Genomic DNA, 22,026 nt, shown 5'->3' with positions numbered 1-22,026 from the left:
CCGAGCTTGTTCATAACCATCAAAGGGTTAAATACTTTCTTACTGTTAGTGTTATTATTAAATTAAATTGAATAATATAAATCATCCTTTGTCGTACAGTTAATATTATATAATAAAATAAGCACACACAGCACTAATTAAGTATCATATTATTATTTTAATTTGTATTTAACTTTCTTTTAAATTTTTAGCAGATTTGGACAAATTTAAACGTTAATAAATCACCCATTATTATAAAAATCATCATTAAAAATATGCATAATTAACCAGATTTATTATAATCATAATAATTAATAAAATGGAAATAAGATTATATATAATAATAATTTTTGATTACGAGTAATTGATTGCTCGTAAATTAATGTTATGATGCTAATTACAGGTTTCATGAGGTTATATTATATGTTATTTTCGAAGATAAAATGTCAATCTATTTTTTATATTTTAATAAATATGAAAGTTTTTATTTTCTAGTTCAAAGATATAAGTTGCTGAATCTGTAAATTTGTGTTGATAAAAATATAAAATAATGATATAGTTTTTAATTATATGTAGGATAATTAAAAAATATAAAATAATGATATAGTTTTTAATTATATTTAGGATAATTAAAAAATCTTACCTTATTTCTACTACTTACTATTCTTTTAAAATAACCATATAAAGCAACTTCATTTTAAAACTATTGAAATACGACATCAGTTTGATGCATTATAAATAATGTCTACAGCAATTAATATTGGTAGTAAATAAACAAAAGATACCATTCTTACTCCAACATTTGAGGTTTCTGCAAAACATTATTTCCAATGATAGTGAACAACAGAAGCTTTTAACCTTTTTCTGGAAAAAAAGGTTTCCTATAAATATTTCATCAAAATTGTGCACATGATCCTTTGTCAATCTGATCTTTTATATATCTGTACTAACTATTGAATGTCTTCCCACTTTTATTTATTTTCTTCATCCAATAAGAAGATGTTGCTGTATGAAATTAACGTTAATTATTGATGATTTGTTATTTATTTATTTTTGACTAACATTTGTTATGTTTGTTTACCTAAGAGACCTACTATACAGAAAAATCTATTTTCAAGGTTTGCCAAAGTCCTGCTAATTCTGGATGCGGGAGTTTCCATTGTATTTTTTTTTTAAATATCTTAATGATTAATTTAATGCTTTTTTTCCTGTGATGATGCATAGAAATATTACAGAATATATTATTTCAGTGGCTGTGATCTGTCTTCAATTTCAACAACTGTAGAAAAAGTATCAGAGGATAGCTATTTAATTAATGGAACTAAGACCTGGGTAACCAATGCTGGTAGAGCAGGTGTGTTTATTGTTTTCGCAAAATCAGAAAATCCAGTGGTATGTATTATTCTGTAATTTTAAATTTTTTTTTTTTTTTTTGAAATACAGTACAGTACATTATAATGACATTTCACAATACATGAATACATACTCTTCTTCTCTCAAAATTGTACCATAGGGCGTTTATTATACCTCGCCTTTTCATTTTATTTGTGATTATATATTTTGCTTCTTTCCATATCTTGTTTATTGATTTCAATTCATTTATAATTGCCCTTCACCATGCATTTTAAGGTCTCCCTCTTTTTCTATTGCTGTGAGGGCTCAAAATGTGTTTTACTTTATTAACTTTCTCAGGTTTGTGTAGAACTTGATCAATCCACTTCCATCTAGTATTTTTAATTACCTGTTCAATTATTTCTGTTTTGCTGTTCTAAGAACTTCTGCATTGTTAATTTCATGCAGCCACTTAATATGCAAGAGTCTTCTTAAACTATTGTTAATTAATATTTGTTTTTTCATATTATTTTTATTGCAGCCCTATGTCTCAGATCCATAGAATAGGGCAGATTTAACATTAATAATAAAAATTCTAATTTCTGTTGAATTTGTATTCTATTGAATTCTGTTGAATAATTGACTATGCTTAAAAGTTCATATTTTAAGATAAAAATCACATTAATGCAAATTGATGACTCTATTATAACTCTTTTGGTTTATTCTTGTTAATTTTTCTACAGATATTTTTTATTGTTATACCAAAACTGTTAATTAATCTGTGTGCAACATAACAAACCTTTATGTGCATGTTAATAAAAACAGCTTTGTGAAATGAATGAATTTTTTTAATTCTACTGGAAATCTTTTTTATGATTTAGATATCTTTTGATGCTTGCAATGAAAAGTAGGAGTCACAAACCAAATTTATATATATATATATATATTATATATATATATATATATATATATATATATATATATATATATATATATATATATATATATATATATATTTATTTATTTATTTATTTTTATATAAATCATTTTTCTTCAAAAACAAATAACATCCTTTTTATTTAAATTTTTTTTTTCATTTCCTAAACATGATTTTAAGACTTCATTGTTATTTATTTTTTCTTTCACCTACAGGTCATATTTTGTTTTAAAATGAGGGACTTGAAGAACAAACTTTTTTTTTTTAATTTTAAATCATTTTTATATAAATTAATTTCTTTTATTAAAATTATTTTTTATTTTTCATTTCTTAAAATGGTTTCAAGACTTCAATGTTTTTAATTAGTTATCGAATTTTTTTTTACTTTAATAATTCCCAGTTAGACTATTTGAATGACATACATAGTGTGCTTTAACCTATAAATCATACTTCATACTTAAGATGTGTATTTCATACTTAAGATGTACTTCATACTATGCCTATAGGTCATACTTAAGCCTATGGATCAATTTTAAATTGTTTGACTTCTGCATGCTGCTGTTTTTTTATATGTAATTTTGATGATATTTGTAATAATTTTAACTAATGATCAAATGGATGTTGATCAGTTTTAAGCTCTGATTGTACTCATTAATTTAGGATCCCGATTTAAACACGATATCTGCGTTCATTGTGGATGGAAACTCTGATGGTATCAAAGTATCGAGACAACATAAAACATGCCTGAAGGGACTTGACAGTGGGTATTGCCTTTTTTTATTTATTTTTTTCAATTTTATATTTTTTTTCTTCTTTATTGCTGCTATTTTTAACCTTGTCTTAAATGTTGATGTTTATATTCCTTGTTACGAGTAAGTTTGATTTTTTGTTTTGTCTATGAATTGTATAAAGAAAAGACTAAGGAAAAGACTAGTTCTCAGTGCATGATTGTCATGGCGTGCTATAATGTGTAATTGCTATCTTAATTTTTTTCGAATATTTTAGATATCTAAAGTTTTGCATTCCATTTATTCTGTATTAGGTTTCCTGGCACCTAAGGGAATAATCATTGTTTCTAAAAGGAATAGCCTATTATTACTTCAATACAAAATTAGACCTTTTAGAATATTTTATGTTTAGCTCATTTTTATAAATTTAGCAAATTTTGAACTCTATTAGTTATTGTGTGAAATAATAACAATAAAAAAATTACTTTGTGTGAAATAGTAACAATAAAAATTATATCTTACATTGAATTATATTTAATACTTCTCAATAAAAATGTCATGAGCATATGAATATGCTCATAATTATTTTTATTCTCTATTGATACATGAAGAGCATGAAACTACTGGGAAAAAAATGCCATTGTCTAATTCCATGCAGTGAAGTTATTTTCTCTCTTTTTTTAAAAAAAAATCTTTGAAAACTAAAATTCTAGAGATATTTAAGATGATATTTTTTTATTTAGCAATATAATTTCCTTTGATTGGTAAAAATTTTAAACTTTTGACTAGTTCTTTTTTTGTGCATTAATGTTACAGAATTTGAAAAATTATTAAACTATGTAATTTTGATATCTTAGTCATTTGTATTGGGAAAGAAAAAAAAGTATTGCTAAAAAATCAGTTTACAACTTTGAGGATGAAGTTAATACATGTAAGTGCCCCTTAACATAAAAAATCTATTTTGACTGAACTAGTCAAATTTCGAAACTCATTACAAAAACTCTGTTTTTTTTTTGCTGTAGTCCAATTTAAAATCTTAATATCAAAATTTTCTTTCAGCTGGAATAGTTCAATTCCAAGGCGTAGTAGTTCCAGCCTCAAACTTAATTGGGAGCGATGGAGATGGATTTTCAGTGAGTTAAAATATTTTTGTATTATCAAAATATATTTCAATATTATTAATCTTATAATATTATTAATATTCAATATTATTAATCTTCAATATTATATCTTTACTTTTCCCACAGGTCTATTTAAAATCCCTTGAGTCCTTCAGGATAGCACAAAACACATTTACATTTGGAACTCTAAAAGCTCTCTTAGGTAATTTTTAATTATTTTACAGTGTTTTCATCTCAGAAAAAAATGGGTGAGGATTTCTCACCCTTTCTCAAAAACAGGGTGAGATTTCGAAAAGTTAAGTGAGATTTCAAAAATTAAAAAAAAAAAAAAAAACACAAAGAGACTTGAAAAAAAAATCATTTCTTTAATTATAATGCATTTTTAGCATCTTCTAATTTTTAAAGCATTGAATATTTTTTTTTGCTTCATCATCATATGGAAAATGTTCTACATCTACTTTTTCATCAGCTATTCTCATTAGGTTGCTCAAATGCGTATTTGTTTCGTTTTGATCGTTTCTACCCACATTTGTTTCATTTTCATTTGTCCATCTTACATTAACGAGCAAAAAATTTGAACATCTTACATGAAGAAACCTTACCTAGGGTAGAAATGCGTTCTGGAAGAGGTTCCATGGTTCGGAAGGCCGATGGTGTTCTGTTGTTCTTAAAGGTTCTGAACAATACTGGTAAATAGGGAAGCTAGATAATGGGGCAGATGTTGAAAATAATAAAAGATCCAGGAAGAAAAGTGAAACAGATTTTATTCTAAATGGCGCAAATGAGAAATTTTTTTCAAAATGCGAGAATTCGCTAATTTTAAAATTGGTTTATAGAATGCGCAAATTTCTCGCAGTAATCATTTTTTAATGCGAGAATATAAAAGAATATGCGAGATTCTCGCGCTGTAGTGAAAACACTGTTTTAGATCTTTTCTGAAGATGATTTTATTAATTTCAAAACATGCAAATTAAGGTCAATTTTTAGTTGGCCTTTAAAAGATTTGGAGGACCTTTTTTAAATGTGAATTACTCTCTGTGTCTGATTAAGAGAGTATTTAATGGTTTTATTTGTCAAGGAATGTTGGAGCTTTTGAAAATTTTATGTAGTGTGAGATGTTTGCCTTGGCGGAGTATTCATAAGATGAAGTTTAAATTGTGAGGTTGTTTAGAGAGTTAGAGTGACAGACAGGAACTACTTAGAGAAAATAATAAGTATATTGTTTGTGTTATTTTTGTTGGTAGAAATGCTGTATTTTATTTAAATTAAAAGAAATATGAAAATTTTAAATGCTAGTGAAAAATTTGTAGAATGCATCAGACTATTGTAAAATGTTTTTTTTTTCAATCTATAAACGCAAGTAAAACCTTCACATTATATTACTTCTGAAAATTGCATGTATCTTAGCTCAACCATTCCTTGATCATGTCTTTTGCATTGAAATATGTCTATAAAAAGTCAGTGGCGGATCCAGTGTGGGAGGGGGGGGGGGTAATAGGGGTCATGACCCCACCCCCAGAAAAAAAATTTAAATAATAATTTTTTTAATAATTTACAAAAGAAATAAGAAAGAACAGACTTTCCCCAGATGTAATGAAACTTTTTAATCTACTAGTTTTTTTACCTTGTCAAACTGTTACAGAAGAAGATCTTATAGCTGTTCGTGAAACTCCCGAGTTTTATAAGAATCTCTTAAATGCTTCTGTAAAAGTTGTCAAAACAAAATGGCAGCGTGAAGCAGAAGCAGGACTTGAAGTGCCCAACGATCTTTCCAAGATTATTAATGCATGTGACATCGATTTCTACCCATCAATCAATATATTGTTGAGAATTTTTATAACTCTGCCAGTTAGTGCGGCAACAGCAGAACGTTCCTTTTCAACTCTTCGACGTCTCAAAAGTTGGCTTAGAGCAACTCAAAATCAAGAACGGTTAAATGAACTCACATTATTAAGCATTCATCGAGAAATTGATTTGGATGTTTAAAAAATCATTGACAGATTTGAGAAGTTTCTAAACAACGCATTACATTCGGTTCAAAGATGTTGAATACTTGAATTATTTATGTATTGTTCATTATGAAAAAATAAGTGAGAAGCCTAGCATTAAAAACCCCAGTTTTATTTATTTTTTTTTTTTTTTTTTGAAAAAAAATATTTAAGAAAAATTTCTTTTATAAAAAAAAATTAGTTGTGGGAGGGGGATCTGAGTCTATGACCCCCTCCAGAAAAAATGTTTGGATCCGCCCCTTTAAAAAGTATTGTACTGTTCATCAATATTTATTTTCTTGTAAATCAGATATAAATTTATTTTCTTTGTAGTTATAATTATACTTTTTAATACTATGTTTGTTTACTATGTTTACTATGTTACTTTTAGTTATACTATGTTTTTCAGATGCTATTACTGAAAGAGTTATTCACACAGAAAGATTAGGCGAATCTATGGCTGATAAACAATTGATTAGGGTTAGTAATTAAGGATAACTAGTTAAATTTTTTCTTAAAATGCACTGTTTCTTACTAATTGTTAAAGTGTCCAAACTCAACTGTAAAACCAGCCTTATATTTTATTTTAAATGTATCTTAAGCATAATGTATAATTAAAATAAATTTTAAATTTAAAACAATGCCTCATTTTGATATTTTTAACAATCCAAGATATCTTCAACTTTTGAAAAAAATTGTGTGTTAAATTTTTCTCTGTATGAAAAATTGAAGTAATAGAATACAGCTGTGCTAAATAATTACTAAAGCTGAACTAATTACTCAGCTTGCTTTGATATATGTCTTAACTAAAATAAAAATGTTACAGAAAATTAATTGTAATTTTTTCACTGTTTTTTTAATTATTGATTTATATGGTGATTTACTTAGAATTATTTAAAAGCATTGCTTCTCTAAATTAGGTCAAAACTACAATATTGACATTTGCAAAATCTCTAAAATTTCCCTTAATTTATAGAAATTTTTTATTATTTTTAATATCACATTTTTTGACTTATCAAAAATGTTATCATAAACCTATCCATAAATCTTATTTTTCTCCCCTCCCCCCTCAAAAATTATTTATTTAGTTATCAAACAATTTAGTATTTAATAGCACTAAAACCAAAGGTTCTGCAATTAAAACCAGTGCTTGATTGGTTATATTGGCTTGCCTCTCAAAATATTACCATTCTCTTCTATGTATATATATATATATCAGGGGTCTGTCCTGGGCACATTTACTATTGTTCAGCGGTTTTGCAAATTCATTTTTAGGAAAAACGGTATTTTCACAAAATACTTTTAAAAAGCAAGTTCTAAAATTCTCCTCTGATCTCCTAAAATTTTGTTTTTGTATCTCCGTAATAAGCGATAATTCCCAGGTGAATTACGCTTTTCAACTTGCAATGGAACCCTCCCACAGATTGTTATTATGACATTCCCACCTAGTTTGTAAGAAGAACGTTTTTCCTCCCCGTACCTGGCTGAGAGCATGCCGGGATCCCAAAATGCTGTGGGAGAAAAGGAACATCAGCCGCTCGTTCCTTAATGGAAGTGGAAGAAAAGGCACTAATACCACGCAAGCCCCGTTCTCATCCCTACAGTAAAGAGTAGCTTTTCTTCCAGCTGTCTTTTACAAATAGGTAGCACGTGTTTGGTCAGATAGTGCGGTGTGGTAAGCCTAACCAGTTGCTTACACCACATCAAAACGAGCTTTTTTTTTTGCTGAGGTTTTTAAAATGAAACAATGAGGCTCTCCCTTGATAAACTTTACAGGAAGTCGAAATTCAAATATTGTCTTGAAGATTATTCCAAATTTATTCTAACAGGCCTTTATTTTTTATGAAACATTTTTTCCCTATGAAATTTTTTTCTGTGTGAGCTTGTTGAAAATGTTATCATAATGAAAATAGCTTTTAGTGCTAGTACTGTTAAATGTGTGTTTTTATTAAACTCAAGTTAAAATTTAACTATAATTTAACTATGGACAGTGATTTTTACGAATTTTTAAATTTGCACACAATTTTTAAGCTCAAAATTTTACAAAAGCAAAATTATTTTTATATATATGAGAATAAATATATAGAGATTTACCAGTCATAAATGATTTTTATTTATAGTAACAATTTTGGAAAATATTTTTTTACTTTACCATATTTTTGTGTTGATTTTTTATTATAATTTATAATTTTCACAAAATAGGTTCCTCTCAAAAAAATCTAGACAGACCCCTATATGTAATAACGGGGCTACATCTCTGTTATCATTGGTTTATTCATATTAATAAATGCAGTCGAAACCATAATAAGTTATCAAAAGGTTTATTAAAAGATATGCTGGTGGTTATAACAGTTCACAACTGCCCTCCTCAAAGGAGGGGGAGTGGACAAGACTCCGGATGGTTCCGACAGATGTTTTGAAGAACACGTTATTCAGGAAGAGACATGCGAAAACAATCGCTCCCGCATTAAATACTACAGATATTGGTGTAATTAGGTTACAGCTGTACATGCCATTGTAACTCTATGCGCTATGGAAAATCATTTAATGCTTCCTAATATGGAAGTGAAAGAGGGGCAAGATTCTAAAAATAACTCCTCCTTTCAAATGTAAATCTAATTATTATTCAATGGTATGTTATCAGCCTTGAATTCCCAAAATAGAATAGCTCTATGCTTACTCTTTAACAAAGACATTTTATGAAACCGAAGAGTTTTAATTTTTTTATGAATACAAAAGTATTTATTATTTCTGTATTACATATACATATATATATATAACATAAGAAGTTTCAATTAATCTTTTTATGTTATTCTTTTCTGTAAATCCTTTTATTTTATTATTCAAAACGAAATGCTTTCTCACACTTTTAAATTCACATCCTGTCCTTTAATCTATCTTTGGCTCAACTATGCATTAATTAAAAGCAAGATACTTTTCCCTTTGCTCTCTGTGGGAATCGCTCGAGCTATTTGATAAACCAATTACAATTACTAAGATTTCCCTCTTTCCCTAAATTAAACCATTTTACGGATTTACTTTGCAAGATTTTCCCTAACATATAACCGAGGAGCACAACTATTTGTACACACTTTTATGATTTGTACCCTCCTTCCCTGCCTAAGACCTGTTTTAATCCTTCCACTCGGCAACGACGTTATATATATATATAAGTTCATGTATAAAATGGAGGAAGGGTTTCAAAAGACTCATACTGGAAATATATCCAAAATAACTGACATTAATCAGAAGTATAAGAACTCAAAAAAACAATAATTTTATATCATTATACTTTATAATTGCCAGCTATAACATGACAGCTTATTCATTTCATTTTCGGTAAATTTTAAAGCTTAGACAGATTGATTAGAAGATGTTTTATAGTTATGATTGGGTAAGTTGTACTTTAATTAAGCATTTAATCCTCAAATTGGAGGGGAAAACTAACAAAGACCTTGTACAAAATGACCTCTTAATTTTATACCTTATTTGCACTGACCAACTGGTACTTTTCGAAGGCTTTGTATCATAATGTAATAAGACTTTTTGAAAATAATACGCTATTTTCATTACAGCAATGGATTTGCAATGCATATTCTGAACTGGTAAATCAGGCTTAGCTTATTTTTAACCAGAGCACTCTATGCTACTTCTAAAGATGGTGAAAAATGCCAATATGACGAGAAGCTACAGTTTTGTGAAAATGTAAAGCGTTTGCATTCTAATTTTTTAATAATCAAAAAGTTGGTCAGTCACTCCATTATTTGAGCTTGTAAAACTTTGCAAAAATTGAGAATTGTTAATTTATATTATTTTAAAAAGTCTTGACAAATTGGCATTTTTTTAAAAAGTTTAATTACTTTTAAAATATTTTAATTGCTTAATCATTTAAAACTCAGATAATTCTTTATAACACAATGGTATATATAGTTTAAAATTTAGCTTTGCTTCAAATGTAAGTCTTTTAAACTGCCGCTTTTTTTAAAAAATTTCCCTCGGGAAAAAAAAAAACTTGGCACTGCAAAATAAATCCAGTTTTTTGATTTAATCATGTTTTACGTAAAATAAATTGAAATTTCCAATCTTTGTAATTTTTCATTTCTTTTCAGCGAAGGCTGTCCAAAATAAGTTCAATTTTATATGCAATGGAGAGTGTATCGTACTTTACAGCTGCACTCTTAGACTCCACGGAAAATCCAGATGTAGAACTCGAAAGTGCTGCCTTAAAAGTAATTATTTCGCTTATAGCATTTCTTTCCACTTTTTGAAAATGATTTAAAATTATTCTAAGAATGTTTTTTGTTTTAGTTATTTAATTCTAAAGGAACACTCTATTGTGTCAGAGAAATGATGGAATTGATTGGCACCTCTTGTCTTACAGGAGATATGCAGCTGGAAAGGTTTTTTAGAGACGCTCTAGGATTAGCCCATTTTGATGTATGCTACTTATTTTTTATTATAGTTAATTTATTAAATAAGTTTAGTTAAAAACATAATGTTACAAGTTGTATGCTGAAGTTATATCTTATGTTAATTTCCTACCTGATATCTTAATTGAGTGAATCGTGTATTACATTGATAGCTTTTTTTAATAAATTCTAATTTTTTATTTATTTTTTGTGTGTATATTTTTGCTGGTAAAATATCTACAATCCTAGATTCAAAAGCCCATGTAGAGAAATATAGGAATTTTTATTATCTTTTCTCAAAATTCAAATTTTTAATATTTGTGGCATTTCTTCCTTTTTTTATTCCTTTAAATTCCTTTTGCATTTTTTTTTTACCATGTTTGACATTTTGTGCTTGACAAAAATTATCAAAAAATGAAACTGCTGCAAAGCTTTGATCATGCACTTATCTAAACAAATAAAAACTATTAAAATTAAAATTTTTAAAGTAGCATATTTTTAGATTTTTCATTAATAAATGTGAGTAAAGTTATCACTTTTTTTTAGAGTATTAGAAATTTTATTCTTCCTATATTTAATGAGTTGAACTTAAGAAAGGTTGGCATGATTGAAATTTTTATTAGAATTCGAGCAGGCCTTTAATTGTTGTTAACTTTGTAATTAACAAAGTTCTATGTACTAGAAAAAATTTAGTCCCCAGCTTTCCTTGTCATGAAAATCAGATTAAAGTACTGTTCGGCTTTGTGGAGAACTCATTCAGACTAAAAGTCTGGGACTGTCCATAGCTATGATAACAAGAAACAGCTTATTTCTTATGGGGTGCCTTTGGGGAATGAAAGAGTTGAGACAAAACTATTCACCTTGTATCCCTATCCGAAGTGACTTACCTACCTTGTTCTAGAAGAGTTAACCTGAAAGCCGTACAATCGGTTGTTAGTATGATTTTTACTGGTTAAAAATAGTATTTATCAAAGAAAAAATATTGATGATTAAACTAACTAGTAATGCTTAAAATGGTGGTCTAAAATTATAAAATAAAGAGAACTGTACAGTAATTACTATTCAATCAATATACACTATTCTTTTTTTTTCTTATTTTCCTACTTTTGTTTGACAATGGGGTATTCAATTCAAACAAGTGTACTTAAAAAAAGAAAGAATTTTATTTGTTTCATAATTAAAAGTGAAAAAAGATCAAGTGAACATACAACAAGCATGGAAACCTTGTTGTATGTTCATTTGAAGCTTTTGTGTAGAAAACCATGCTATGGTATTTTTGTCTATTCTCTAATAAAAAATGTATCATTGCTTAAAATTTTGCACCATACTTCCTCAATAAAGGTATCATAACTTTATTTCATGCTTATCAAATCATGATACTGAACTGTCAGCTTGTATGGTAATACTTGAGAATGATTTGACACATTAGTGGTAAAATAATAATTGAAGTAAGAAACCTTCTTTAATGAATTACTTTTTGTCAACACTTAGAAAATAGTTGAACTTGGTTGTTATGAATTTTACCAATGCCTAATGCATCTAATATACTTATGTTTAAGTTATTGATTTGTTTTGGTGGTTATGCAAAGTTTTGTCCACTATAAGAACAAATATTTTATACATTAAAACAAATGTTACTACCACTAAGATAATTTTTTCTTAACAATGTTACTGTGTCTGTATAATGTAACAGTGTTACTGTTTACATATAATGTAATGATGTTACTATTTTCTTGACAATGCTAACTAATGTAGCTGTTGGTCAGTATGTAAAGAAAGCAAATTAAAAGAATATGAATTTCTGGATAAACGTCATTATTAATTTAATAAAAAAATATTCTCATATAAATGCTTTAAATTATTTTGCTCAAACTTGACAAAATGTGTGATTGTTTTTTTTCTCCCTCTAGATGCCAAATGACATTACCAAACTGTTCTTGAGTATGAATGGATTCAAAGTTGCTGGGGCAAACCTGGGACAGGAAGTTATGTATGTAAAAAATATTCTTTGAATTTTTTAAAAAGATATTGCTGTTTTAGAACAAGAAAAATATGTTTCTTGGAAATAATAAGCACAAATATTTTAGAACTGTTTAATTGTGCAAATGACAAAAAAAGAGGCAAATAGCCTCTAAACTAATTATCAGATTTTAATGTTCCAGAATGCTGACTTAAAGGTTTGAGGGACACACTTTAAATATGCAGGGTTTATAGTTGCCCTGATAATCCTGATTTTTGTGTGTGTCCAGAACATTCTATTTTCTAAGTGGAGTGTGGGTGGATCCACAAATTTGGATTTAGATTTGTACCAAAATTTTTTTGAAAAAAAAAACTATTTAATTCATTGTTTTTTCCTAAAAAAGAATGGATCCAAACAAAGAACAGATCCACAGAAAAATTTCAAACACATAAACAAGATAAATATAATTAAATATTTATTTCCAAAATTTTTTCTTCTCTTTTTTAAATAGTTTAACCAAAAAAGTTTTGTTTTTTTAATGTTATTATCCTTTAAGCTTCTATATTCCATCCTGAAAAAAATTTATAAAACTATTTTTTTTTATTTTTAAGAAACCTTATTATCTTCCCCAAATATTATGAAAATTTATTTCTTCCCCTTCAAAAAAAATTAGCCCATATTAATAGAAGACTCGACTTATAGATTTTTAATCACGTAAATAAGATAAATAAAGGCATACTTTTGCTACAAAGTTTTGCCTTCTATTTTTTAAAAAATTTTGGACTGATATTTTCCTCTAATTGTCCATTTTGCATTATGAAAAATAAATTATTGATCTAATTCTTTTTCTATAGGGAATCACGTAATACATTCTTTTTTCCAAAGAGAGCTGTGAGTGGTTTCATTAGGCGCTGGAAGGTTTCAAAGGGAATGTACAAATATTCTCAAGACATTGCTGGACATATTCATCCATCATTAGTGGTAATATTATCAATTAATTATTTTTCTTTTCTTAAATAAACTATGCTGAATTTTTCTAATTTTTAATTATCTGATTGTATAATGAAAAGATATTTGCCATTAATTAAACCCATTAACTACTAAAAATTTAGGTTGTAAGTTGAAGTATTAATTTATTGGTTTATGATGTATGACATCATTTAGAGATGGATTGTTATTTTAGCATATAAAATTTTTATTTCTAGCTTTAATGAGAGTTGATCATATATTGCATTGATTTGGATATTATAACATGAATTGAAGTAATTTTATAAAGACCAGGGCTGATTGTGCTCCAGAAAAATTCCAGATTTTTCTCTAACCGCAATCCGAAAGTTTCCGGAAATCAAAGGTCCAGAAAGTTCAAGAAATCATCGATCACGTTTATATATAAAATTTCTTGTATATTTTATTTAAAAATATTAGAATTTATACTTGGCATCTCTCATTTGTACATTTATTTTCTGGTAGAATAATAAATGAGATTAGAGATAAAAGTAAACTTATACATAATTATTCATTTAAATTATGCTGCATGGTTCAATCCCTGCCAGCCGAAGACTCCCCGTGTAGTAAATGGTGACTGATGTGCGTTAAATCTGTCAAGTTGCAAAGTCCTCTATGTTCCCATTACAAATCAATACCTCTGGGGGTAGTGATCCAGGAGTTTCCTTGTCTTCTAGATTGGTTCAAAATTTCAAGGCTACGTAGTTTAACATAAGTAGTCGTAAACCCAAAATCGGGTTGGCTGTTCAACGACGGATATAAAATAAAAAATATATGATAAATCAAATTATGTTGTATATAATTTATTTAGAATTTCATGTTTTGAAAAAATTAAATTTATATGTAAGGACATAAATTTTTTGAAATGAGTCATTAATAATTTTATTCAAGAAATTTTCAGGATTTTGGAGTATGGCTCACAATTATGCCTGAGAGACAAGCATTGCTTTAGTTTAATATTTTTACTTGAAAATAAGGCATTTTTTGTATGAAGGGAATTTTTATTGACATTTTTAGGGAATTTCTTAGGTCATCAAAATCTATCAATAACATTGCCGATGAAAGATTCAAATCGTATGAAATGGTCATAGCAATGCATGTGTACTTCATCTAAAATTATTGTTCAAATTTTACTTTTTTCCATCGATTTAGACATGTGGAAATCGATTTGAAGAAAAACTTCAAGAATTTCAACTTTGTGTCGAAAGCATTCTTATTCATCATGGACAAGTAAGTCAAGCTAAATTGTATCTAATTTCCGTATTAAATTAATAGTGATTTATTTATTTATTTTTGTAAATTTTAAAAGCATCACCTTTTATATTATTCTATGCAATTTACTGATTTCTATACTTTCATAATTGCTATTTTTCTAAACTACTACAGTTTATACTCCTACGTAGCTTAAACGGAATTAGAGTCTATTCTGCAATTCAACTTAGTTGCTGACACAAAACAGCCATTTTCACCAAAAAAAAATGATTTTCATTAAAAAAAAAGAAACTGTAGATTGTTAAAGTTTTTATTATTACTAATTTATTTATGTCACAATAAATAATAAATAAATAAGTAAATAAATTACAATTAATAACTATTTATTGCTTTTGTGCTGTTGTAAACTTTTATGGTACATACATTATTATACGTTATTGATGCCTTACCCTATAATGTTATATATCTAAATGTGGAATATAAATTCAAATGTGTTTAATCAGTCTATTTAAAAATGAGACACATTTATTTGAAGTAAAAAAGTTCTGAAAATATTATTCAATATGCATAATATTTAATATTTTTTTATGCTCACAAAACTTTAAAAAGTATAAACACAAAATTTATTTTCATATCTCAGCACCAGTAGTGTAATTAGGGCATAGTTTTCTTGTTCTCGTTCTTTTATGCAGTTTAATATTAGGTGTCCCAAAAATAACTAATGACTTAAAAAATCATTTCAAGAAAAATGTTGGGAAGTAGAATGTATAGTATACCGTTTTCTGCATATGAAATCAGGTCATTTATCTCGATCATGTTACAAAGTTTATTACAGTTGTAGAAAAACTTTAGGACAATGTTTTACTGCAATATTTAGACATCTCCTATTTTTGTGCTCAGGTGGTGATTGCTGTTAATATGGGTTATTTTGTGAACATAGGTTTATTGTTTTTCCCAATTAGCAGCACTCTCTGCTGATGAACTTTGTAACTAATTTTGAAATTTGATTGGAATATATATCTGGTTTCATAAAAGGACCACAGCATACCATATATTTCTATGTTTCACCTTTTTTTAATGGTTGGGCTACACAATTCCTACTACTTCATAAAACCATTTTGTCAAGAATAAGAAAACAAAACATTCATATATTTTTCTTTTAAATCATCACCTAATTTCAACAGGAATTGTTCACTGCGTGCTTCTAGTCAAAGCTACTATTTTTGTTAAAACTGAATATTTGATGTTTGCAACAAAAAAAAAAATGTTTAATTTAAAACTCCTGTTCAATTTAGTCTCACTTTCACGTGTGGCACGTTTGCTCGTATTAACTGCATACTTTTTTTTTTGTTCTTTTTAGAAAGTTATATTAACCCAGCTGGATCCATGGCGGTTAGCTGATGCTGCAGCTGATCTCTACGCCTTTGCAGCTGTTCTGTCTAGATGTTCTCGGTCCTATTGCTTAGGAATGAAGAACTCTCATCAAGAAGTAAGTTTTGGGTCTCAAGTTATCTATTTTTGGTTTGATGTTTCTATTTATTAGTTGCACTGTTCCAAAGCTAGCATTTTTTGCTTATATTTGTGCACCTTCAGTTATTAAATTACTAGTAATTCTTATAGACTTATGTAAAATTATGGGTTCTTAGGAGCCAGATGTAACATATGTGTTTTAACTGTATAGAAATAACTGTGATTGTAACTGTGACGTGATTGATGTTTTGGATTGCTTGGAGGAGGTCATAGTTCATGTTCAGTACTTGCTCTGTTCTGGTCTAGTATGTTACTGTTTAATTTATACTGTATAATATATATCTGAAACTTTAAACTTTTCATTTCATAGAGTAAATAAAGAAATAGACTTCCATATTTCTGTGTCTCTTTTTACTTAAAGGAAGTCACTATTTTAAATATGAATTTGCTACCTTTTTATCTATTTATTTATGTTCACATTTATTATTATTCTGCATATTGGTACACAATACAGAGAATTTTAAAACGAGAAGAATTACAATTAAACAATCAAGAAAAGCAACCATGTAATTTGATACTCAGGGATATTTTAATGTTCTCCTTCAGCTTCTAATAGAGAAAAATAAATGTATGCATTTATCTTGGTACTCTGTACCTCGGTTAAATGGACACTCTTAGTACTGAAAAAATTGTCTGCTTACGAGAGTTGTCTATTTATGGGAAAAATACCCTAATAATGAAGTTTAACACCGTAAATTGTTTTTAGAATATTTTCAATTATATAGAAATAGTTAAATAATCTGCAACTCTCTACAAGGATATTTATTTAAACTTTAAAAAAATATTTTTACTATGCAAAGAGAATACTTTAGAAAGTTTGATATAAATATAATTCTAGATACATACATACGAGGCCTGTCTAAAAAGTATTCGACCTTAATTTTTCCTGCGCAAAGTAGTGACTCTAAGGTGGCGCCTTAGTGCACAGTGGAAGGAGGAACCCTAATGCACACGACTGAATTTTTTCACTGTGTTCGCTTGTGCAACTCGCTGGCTGGTGGCCGCCAAGTAAGGTGCTGTTCGTAGTGTTCATCGGATTTAGTTTTCTCGCAAGATGGCTGAACGAATTGAGCAAAGATACTGCATGAAATTCTGTCAAAAGCTTGGTGATTCTCGAAGCCAAACAATTCGTAAGATTCAGCAGGTGTTTGGAGAAGAAGCGATGGGTGTAACACAAATTAAGGAGTGATTCTACCGATTCAAAGATGGCCGCACATCAGCGGAGAATGAGAAACGTTGTGGCAGTCCTCAAACTGCTCAGAGTGCAGTTAATGTTGACATGTTGTGAAATTTGGTGATGGCAGATCGTCGTTTGACAGTGCGGGAAATTGCAGAAGAAGTTGGAGTGAGTAAAGATTCTGCACATGCAATTTTGCATGAAGATTTGAACAAAACATGAACCGAGTGGCTGCAAAATTCGTACCAAAGTTGTTGTCGCCGGAACAAAAAGCACGCCTCTGCACATTCATCCCAATTGATCCACACTTTCTTAGCCAAACATGGAATTACAACCGTTCGCCAACCTCTCTACTTTCCGGACCTGGCTCCTTGCAACTTCTGGTTGTAACCAAAATTGAAGACGCCACTGAAAGGATCCAGTTTTGAGAGTAGAGAAGAAATAATGCTGAACGTGACGACAGAGCTGAACACCATTCCAAAAGAAGACTTCCAGAGGTGTTTCCAGCAGTGGAAGGATCGGTGGGCAAAGTATGTGCAAGCACAAGGGGCCTACTTTGAAGGGGCTTAGGGTCCCAACTTCGTCAGGTATTCGAAATATTTTTTCCGGCCAAAGGTCGAATACTTTTTAGACAGGCCTCGTAATTCTAGATAATACATAAGGCAAGGTGACAGAAAAAAGATTGATTCTTTAGTGGTGATATAGCTTAACATTATTTTAATTATGGGTAAGGCAAAAAATTTGCATGCTCTAAAAATGGGGAAAACTTGCGTAATTTCTTTCTTGCAGAAAAAGTTTTTTTTTTTTTTTTCAAATTTAAGAAAAATAGTGTTTGGTGTGAAGAGATGAAGTTTGAAATGAAGATAAAACAAAGAAAAATTACGGACATATGAAAAGGATGGAATTTTATTTTTAAAAAAAAGCGAGATAATCTTTTCATCAGCCCACACGATTATATCCGCTATTTTTTTTTAAACAGTTTGTTATTTTTTTAATCATTATTTTCCTCCCCTTTTTCATATGTCTATAATTTTTCTTTGTTTTATCTTCATTTTGAGCTTATCTAATGAGTATTGTTTACTTGCAGCTTATGCGCAATAAATTAAACTTATTGTTTTTCTTAACTTTCTTCGTGTTTTCTTGTATTTATTTATTTATTATATATATATAACTTTTATAAAAACAGTGATTCACTGCCCGCCATCAGCTGACCATTAACCAAATACACAACAACTGATCAAATTACACAGGTTTCTCTGTATTAACTTTTTTTAAAACATAGTATATTAATGTGATTAATGCATTTTATTGTTTCTTTCCTTTAGCTTATACTGGCAGGCGCCTTTTGTCATGATATAATAGATAAGCTGACAGAAAATATGGGCGCTATTGTTTTAGGTGACTTTTTTCTTTATTCTTTCTTACCCAATATAATATTAAAATATTCCCAGCATTTTAATATGACTTTTAAAGACGTTACACTTTCAATCCTTTAATAATACTCATCTAAATCTATTGTGAATTCAGACTCACTCTTTCAATGTTTTATAAACAAAACTCACTCTTTTCATTATCATTCATCATTGCTGTCAAGCTCAGTCATTGTTATGTTTTAAATTTTTTTTAATAATTGTATTTTAAATTTCAAAAATATAATTTTTTTTACATCACTCCCAAAATCGCAACGGGAGATGTATGCCTTTTGGCATTTTTATATTAACACTTTTTTTTTTAGTAAAGTTAATAGTAACCTCACTGGAAAACGCCTTTTTAAGATGCTTTTTAATATTCATCTAATAAAACAATTTAGTTGTCTCTAATATTTTTTTATGTTTAATAAAAATCAACACTTTAATAGTTATTTTGTTTGTTTTTTTTAAATTTATCATACTGCAAAAATTACAAGATATTTTTTTTCACTTAGCTGAGGTTTTTTTTAAATTCTGCCTGTTTTCTTTTACTTTTTTTTTTAGTACTTAAAAAATTGTTTCAAAAATAAGTTAGTATTTGTGATTGCTAAAAAAAGTTGTTAATTTTTAATAATTATTGCACAATAAACATGTAATATTTCTTTTTTAATTTTATTTTACCTAATAATGTCTCCATTTTTATTTCAAATTCATAGTTGTAAGAATGATGGCATTAATGTGAATTATTTATATTAAATGTCCATTATTAAATATTCATTGTGTCGATTAGAACCCTGATTATTTTTTACCAGACCCAATCAGAAATTCAAATATTCATTTAACAAACAAACTTAATATTATAATAATTAATTAAATTAATTTAACAATTAAATAAAAAGTTTTACTATTTGTGGGGGAAAAAAAACTCTTTACATAGAAGAGTTTTTTTTCGCCAATAATAAAAATTGCAGTAAGTAAGCCTCTAACTATGCTGTCTAATATGGCGGAAGGGCAGGCCAGACAGCAAAATTGCCTGATAGGACAAAAGTTCAATTGCAAGATAGTATAAAGGTCCAATTTCCTATATAATAAGAAATACATAATGTATACTTTAACATAAAAAATTTATGTGAAAATTTATGACTAGATGGAGTTGTATAAAGGATCCTTTTAGCATTCCTCATTTTCCCACTTCAGCGATTTATAGTAATATGCAGTTCCCATGTTTCTTAAGGTTTATCAGGCTGGATAGCACCAAAACCAGATAATCAAAAGATAATTTATAGTAATATGCAGTTCCCATGTTTCTTAAGGTTTATCAGGCTGGATAGCACCAAAACCAGATAATCAGAAGATAATTTATAGTAATATGCAGTTCCCATGTTTCTTAAGGTTTATCAGGCTGGATAGCACTAAAACCAGATAATCAGAAGATAATTTATAGTAATATGCAGTTCCCATGTTTCTTAAGGTTTATCAGGCTGGATAGCACTAAAACCAGATAATCAGAAGATAATTTATAGTACATAATATGCAGTTCCCATGTTTCTTAAGGTTTATCAGGCTGGATAGCACCAAAACCAGATAATCAGAAGATAATTTATAGTAATATGCAGTTCCCATGTTTCTTAAGGTTTATCAGGCTGGATAGCACCAAAACCAGATAATCAGAAGTTAATTTATAGTAATATGCAGTTCCCATGTTTCTTAAGGTTTATCAGGCTGGATAGCACAAAAACCAGATAATCAGAAGCCTACTGCATATTAATTCCAGATTTTAATTTTAGTAAAATTAATTGATCGATTTGTTATTTGATCAGTTCATAATTTGAAGCAAATAAAACATGTACTTTTAATCATACTTTCAGTTAAGTTTTTAATTCTTCCCACAGCATTCGTTTAACGCAAATTTTAGAATGTATGTTATTAATAATTTTAATAAACTAATTATTATCAGGGCTGATTGTGCTCCGGAAAAATCCAGATTTCCGGAATTTTTGCTAACAGTGATCCGGAATGCTTCTGGAGATCGAAGGTCCAGATGTTTCAAAAAATCATTAATCACAGAAGTTTCCGGAAATCAAATTTTCAAAGATGGAACTTAAAAACACAGTTTATTTTATTTGTTTGTAAGGGAGAGCCAGAGAGATACTTAATAAGCTTATATTTGTGATTAATATTCATTTTTTATCAGTAAACAGTTGTTATAATCATAAACTCAAGAAAGAAAGACATATTTATAAATTTTAATTACTTCTCCAGGTCATCATAGGTATGTGTAAAATTTTAAATATATTTTAAGCAAACTAAGAAATACTGAGAAAAAGGAAGAAAAAAAATTGATTAAATTTTTTCTAATTTTTCAATTAAAACTGTTTTATTTATTTACTTATTTATTTATTTATTTTTTTTGAACTCAAGAAATTTTTTGGAATTTTGACTTCGGCTCACAATCACCCCAGTATTATAGACTAATTAACTATAATGAAAAATAATCATTTTATAAGAATGTGTGTTTTATCTAGGTTATGCAGAGGCAAAAACATATTGAAAGCATTTTTGAAGGGAGGGTGAGAAGAAAGAGAATTAAATGCATCATTGTATTAAACTTCTTTTTTTTTTACTGTTTTTTTTATTTATTAGACTTACTTCAACTTAGATTAACTTTCTATTTCAATTCATAAAAAAATCTGTATGACATGCTTTAAAATGGGATTTGTTTACTCTATTTTCCACGTTACACCAAAAAAGCGTTTTAACAGTGTTTTGCATGTGTTGCAACTCAATAGATATCTAAATATCTCGATCAATCTAGATACCAAGAAGATGTCTCGATCAATCTAGATTACTGGTTCAATTCTTAATGCTTGAAGCCTGTCTCGCCTAAGACAAAACAAGGAATTCTAGCACTACCTTTCTTCTGAATGACTGTTCATCCTTTTATTCATGACAATAACAATGGAAGAAAAGTTGCAAAATTTAATTTCTTATACATAATTCTTGCACTACCTGTCTTCTGAATGACTGTTAATCCTTGTATTCTTGACAATAACAATCGAAGAAAAGTTGCAAAAATATATATCTTATATATAATTCTGCCTTTCTTCTGAAAGACTGTTAATCCTTTTATTCTTGACAATAACAATCGAAGAAAAGTTGCAAAAATATATTTCTTATATTAAAGGAACGTTGATGATAATCTCCTTTAGTTGCATAAATATTCAGAAAATTTTTGAAAA

At 28.3% G+C, this 22,026-nt stretch overlaps 1 protein-coding gene across 1 annotated transcript in view; it reads left to right on the top strand.

Moving 5' to 3' along the window:
• LOC107456595 (complex I assembly factor ACAD9, mitochondrial) overlaps positions 1 to 22,026 on the top strand; it is a 32,206-nt gene that overhangs the window by 9,749 nt on the left and 431 nt on the right. Inside the window, exons 7-18 of the mRNA XM_087165915.1 lie at positions 1,230 to 1,371; positions 2,909 to 3,008; positions 4,036 to 4,109; positions 4,224 to 4,299; positions 6,495 to 6,565; positions 10,195 to 10,314; positions 10,394 to 10,522; positions 12,405 to 12,484; positions 13,309 to 13,435; positions 14,612 to 14,689; positions 16,032 to 16,160; positions 18,704 to 18,776. Coding sequence (XP_087022041.1) covers positions 1,230 to 1,371; positions 2,909 to 3,008; positions 4,036 to 4,109; positions 4,224 to 4,299; positions 6,495 to 6,565; positions 10,195 to 10,314; positions 10,394 to 10,522; positions 12,405 to 12,484; positions 13,309 to 13,435; positions 14,612 to 14,689; positions 16,032 to 16,160; positions 18,704 to 18,776 — 1,199 coding nt within the window. The remainder of the gene's footprint in view (positions 1 to 1,229; positions 1,372 to 2,908; positions 3,009 to 4,035; positions 4,110 to 4,223; positions 4,300 to 6,494; positions 6,566 to 10,194; positions 10,315 to 10,393; positions 10,523 to 12,404; positions 12,485 to 13,308; positions 13,436 to 14,611; positions 14,690 to 16,031; positions 16,161 to 18,703; positions 18,777 to 22,026) is intronic.

The sequence above is a fragment of the Parasteatoda tepidariorum genome, chromosome 1, assembly GCF_982258835.1.
Source record: "Parasteatoda tepidariorum strain Cologne lab strain chromosome 1, Ptep-v5.0, whole genome shotgun sequence".
Taxonomy (NCBI): Eukaryota; Metazoa; Arthropoda; class Arachnida; order Araneae; family Theridiidae; genus Parasteatoda; species Parasteatoda tepidariorum.
The sequence above is the reverse complement of the archived record's forward strand: the minus strand, read 5'-3'. Positions and strand labels throughout refer to the sequence as shown.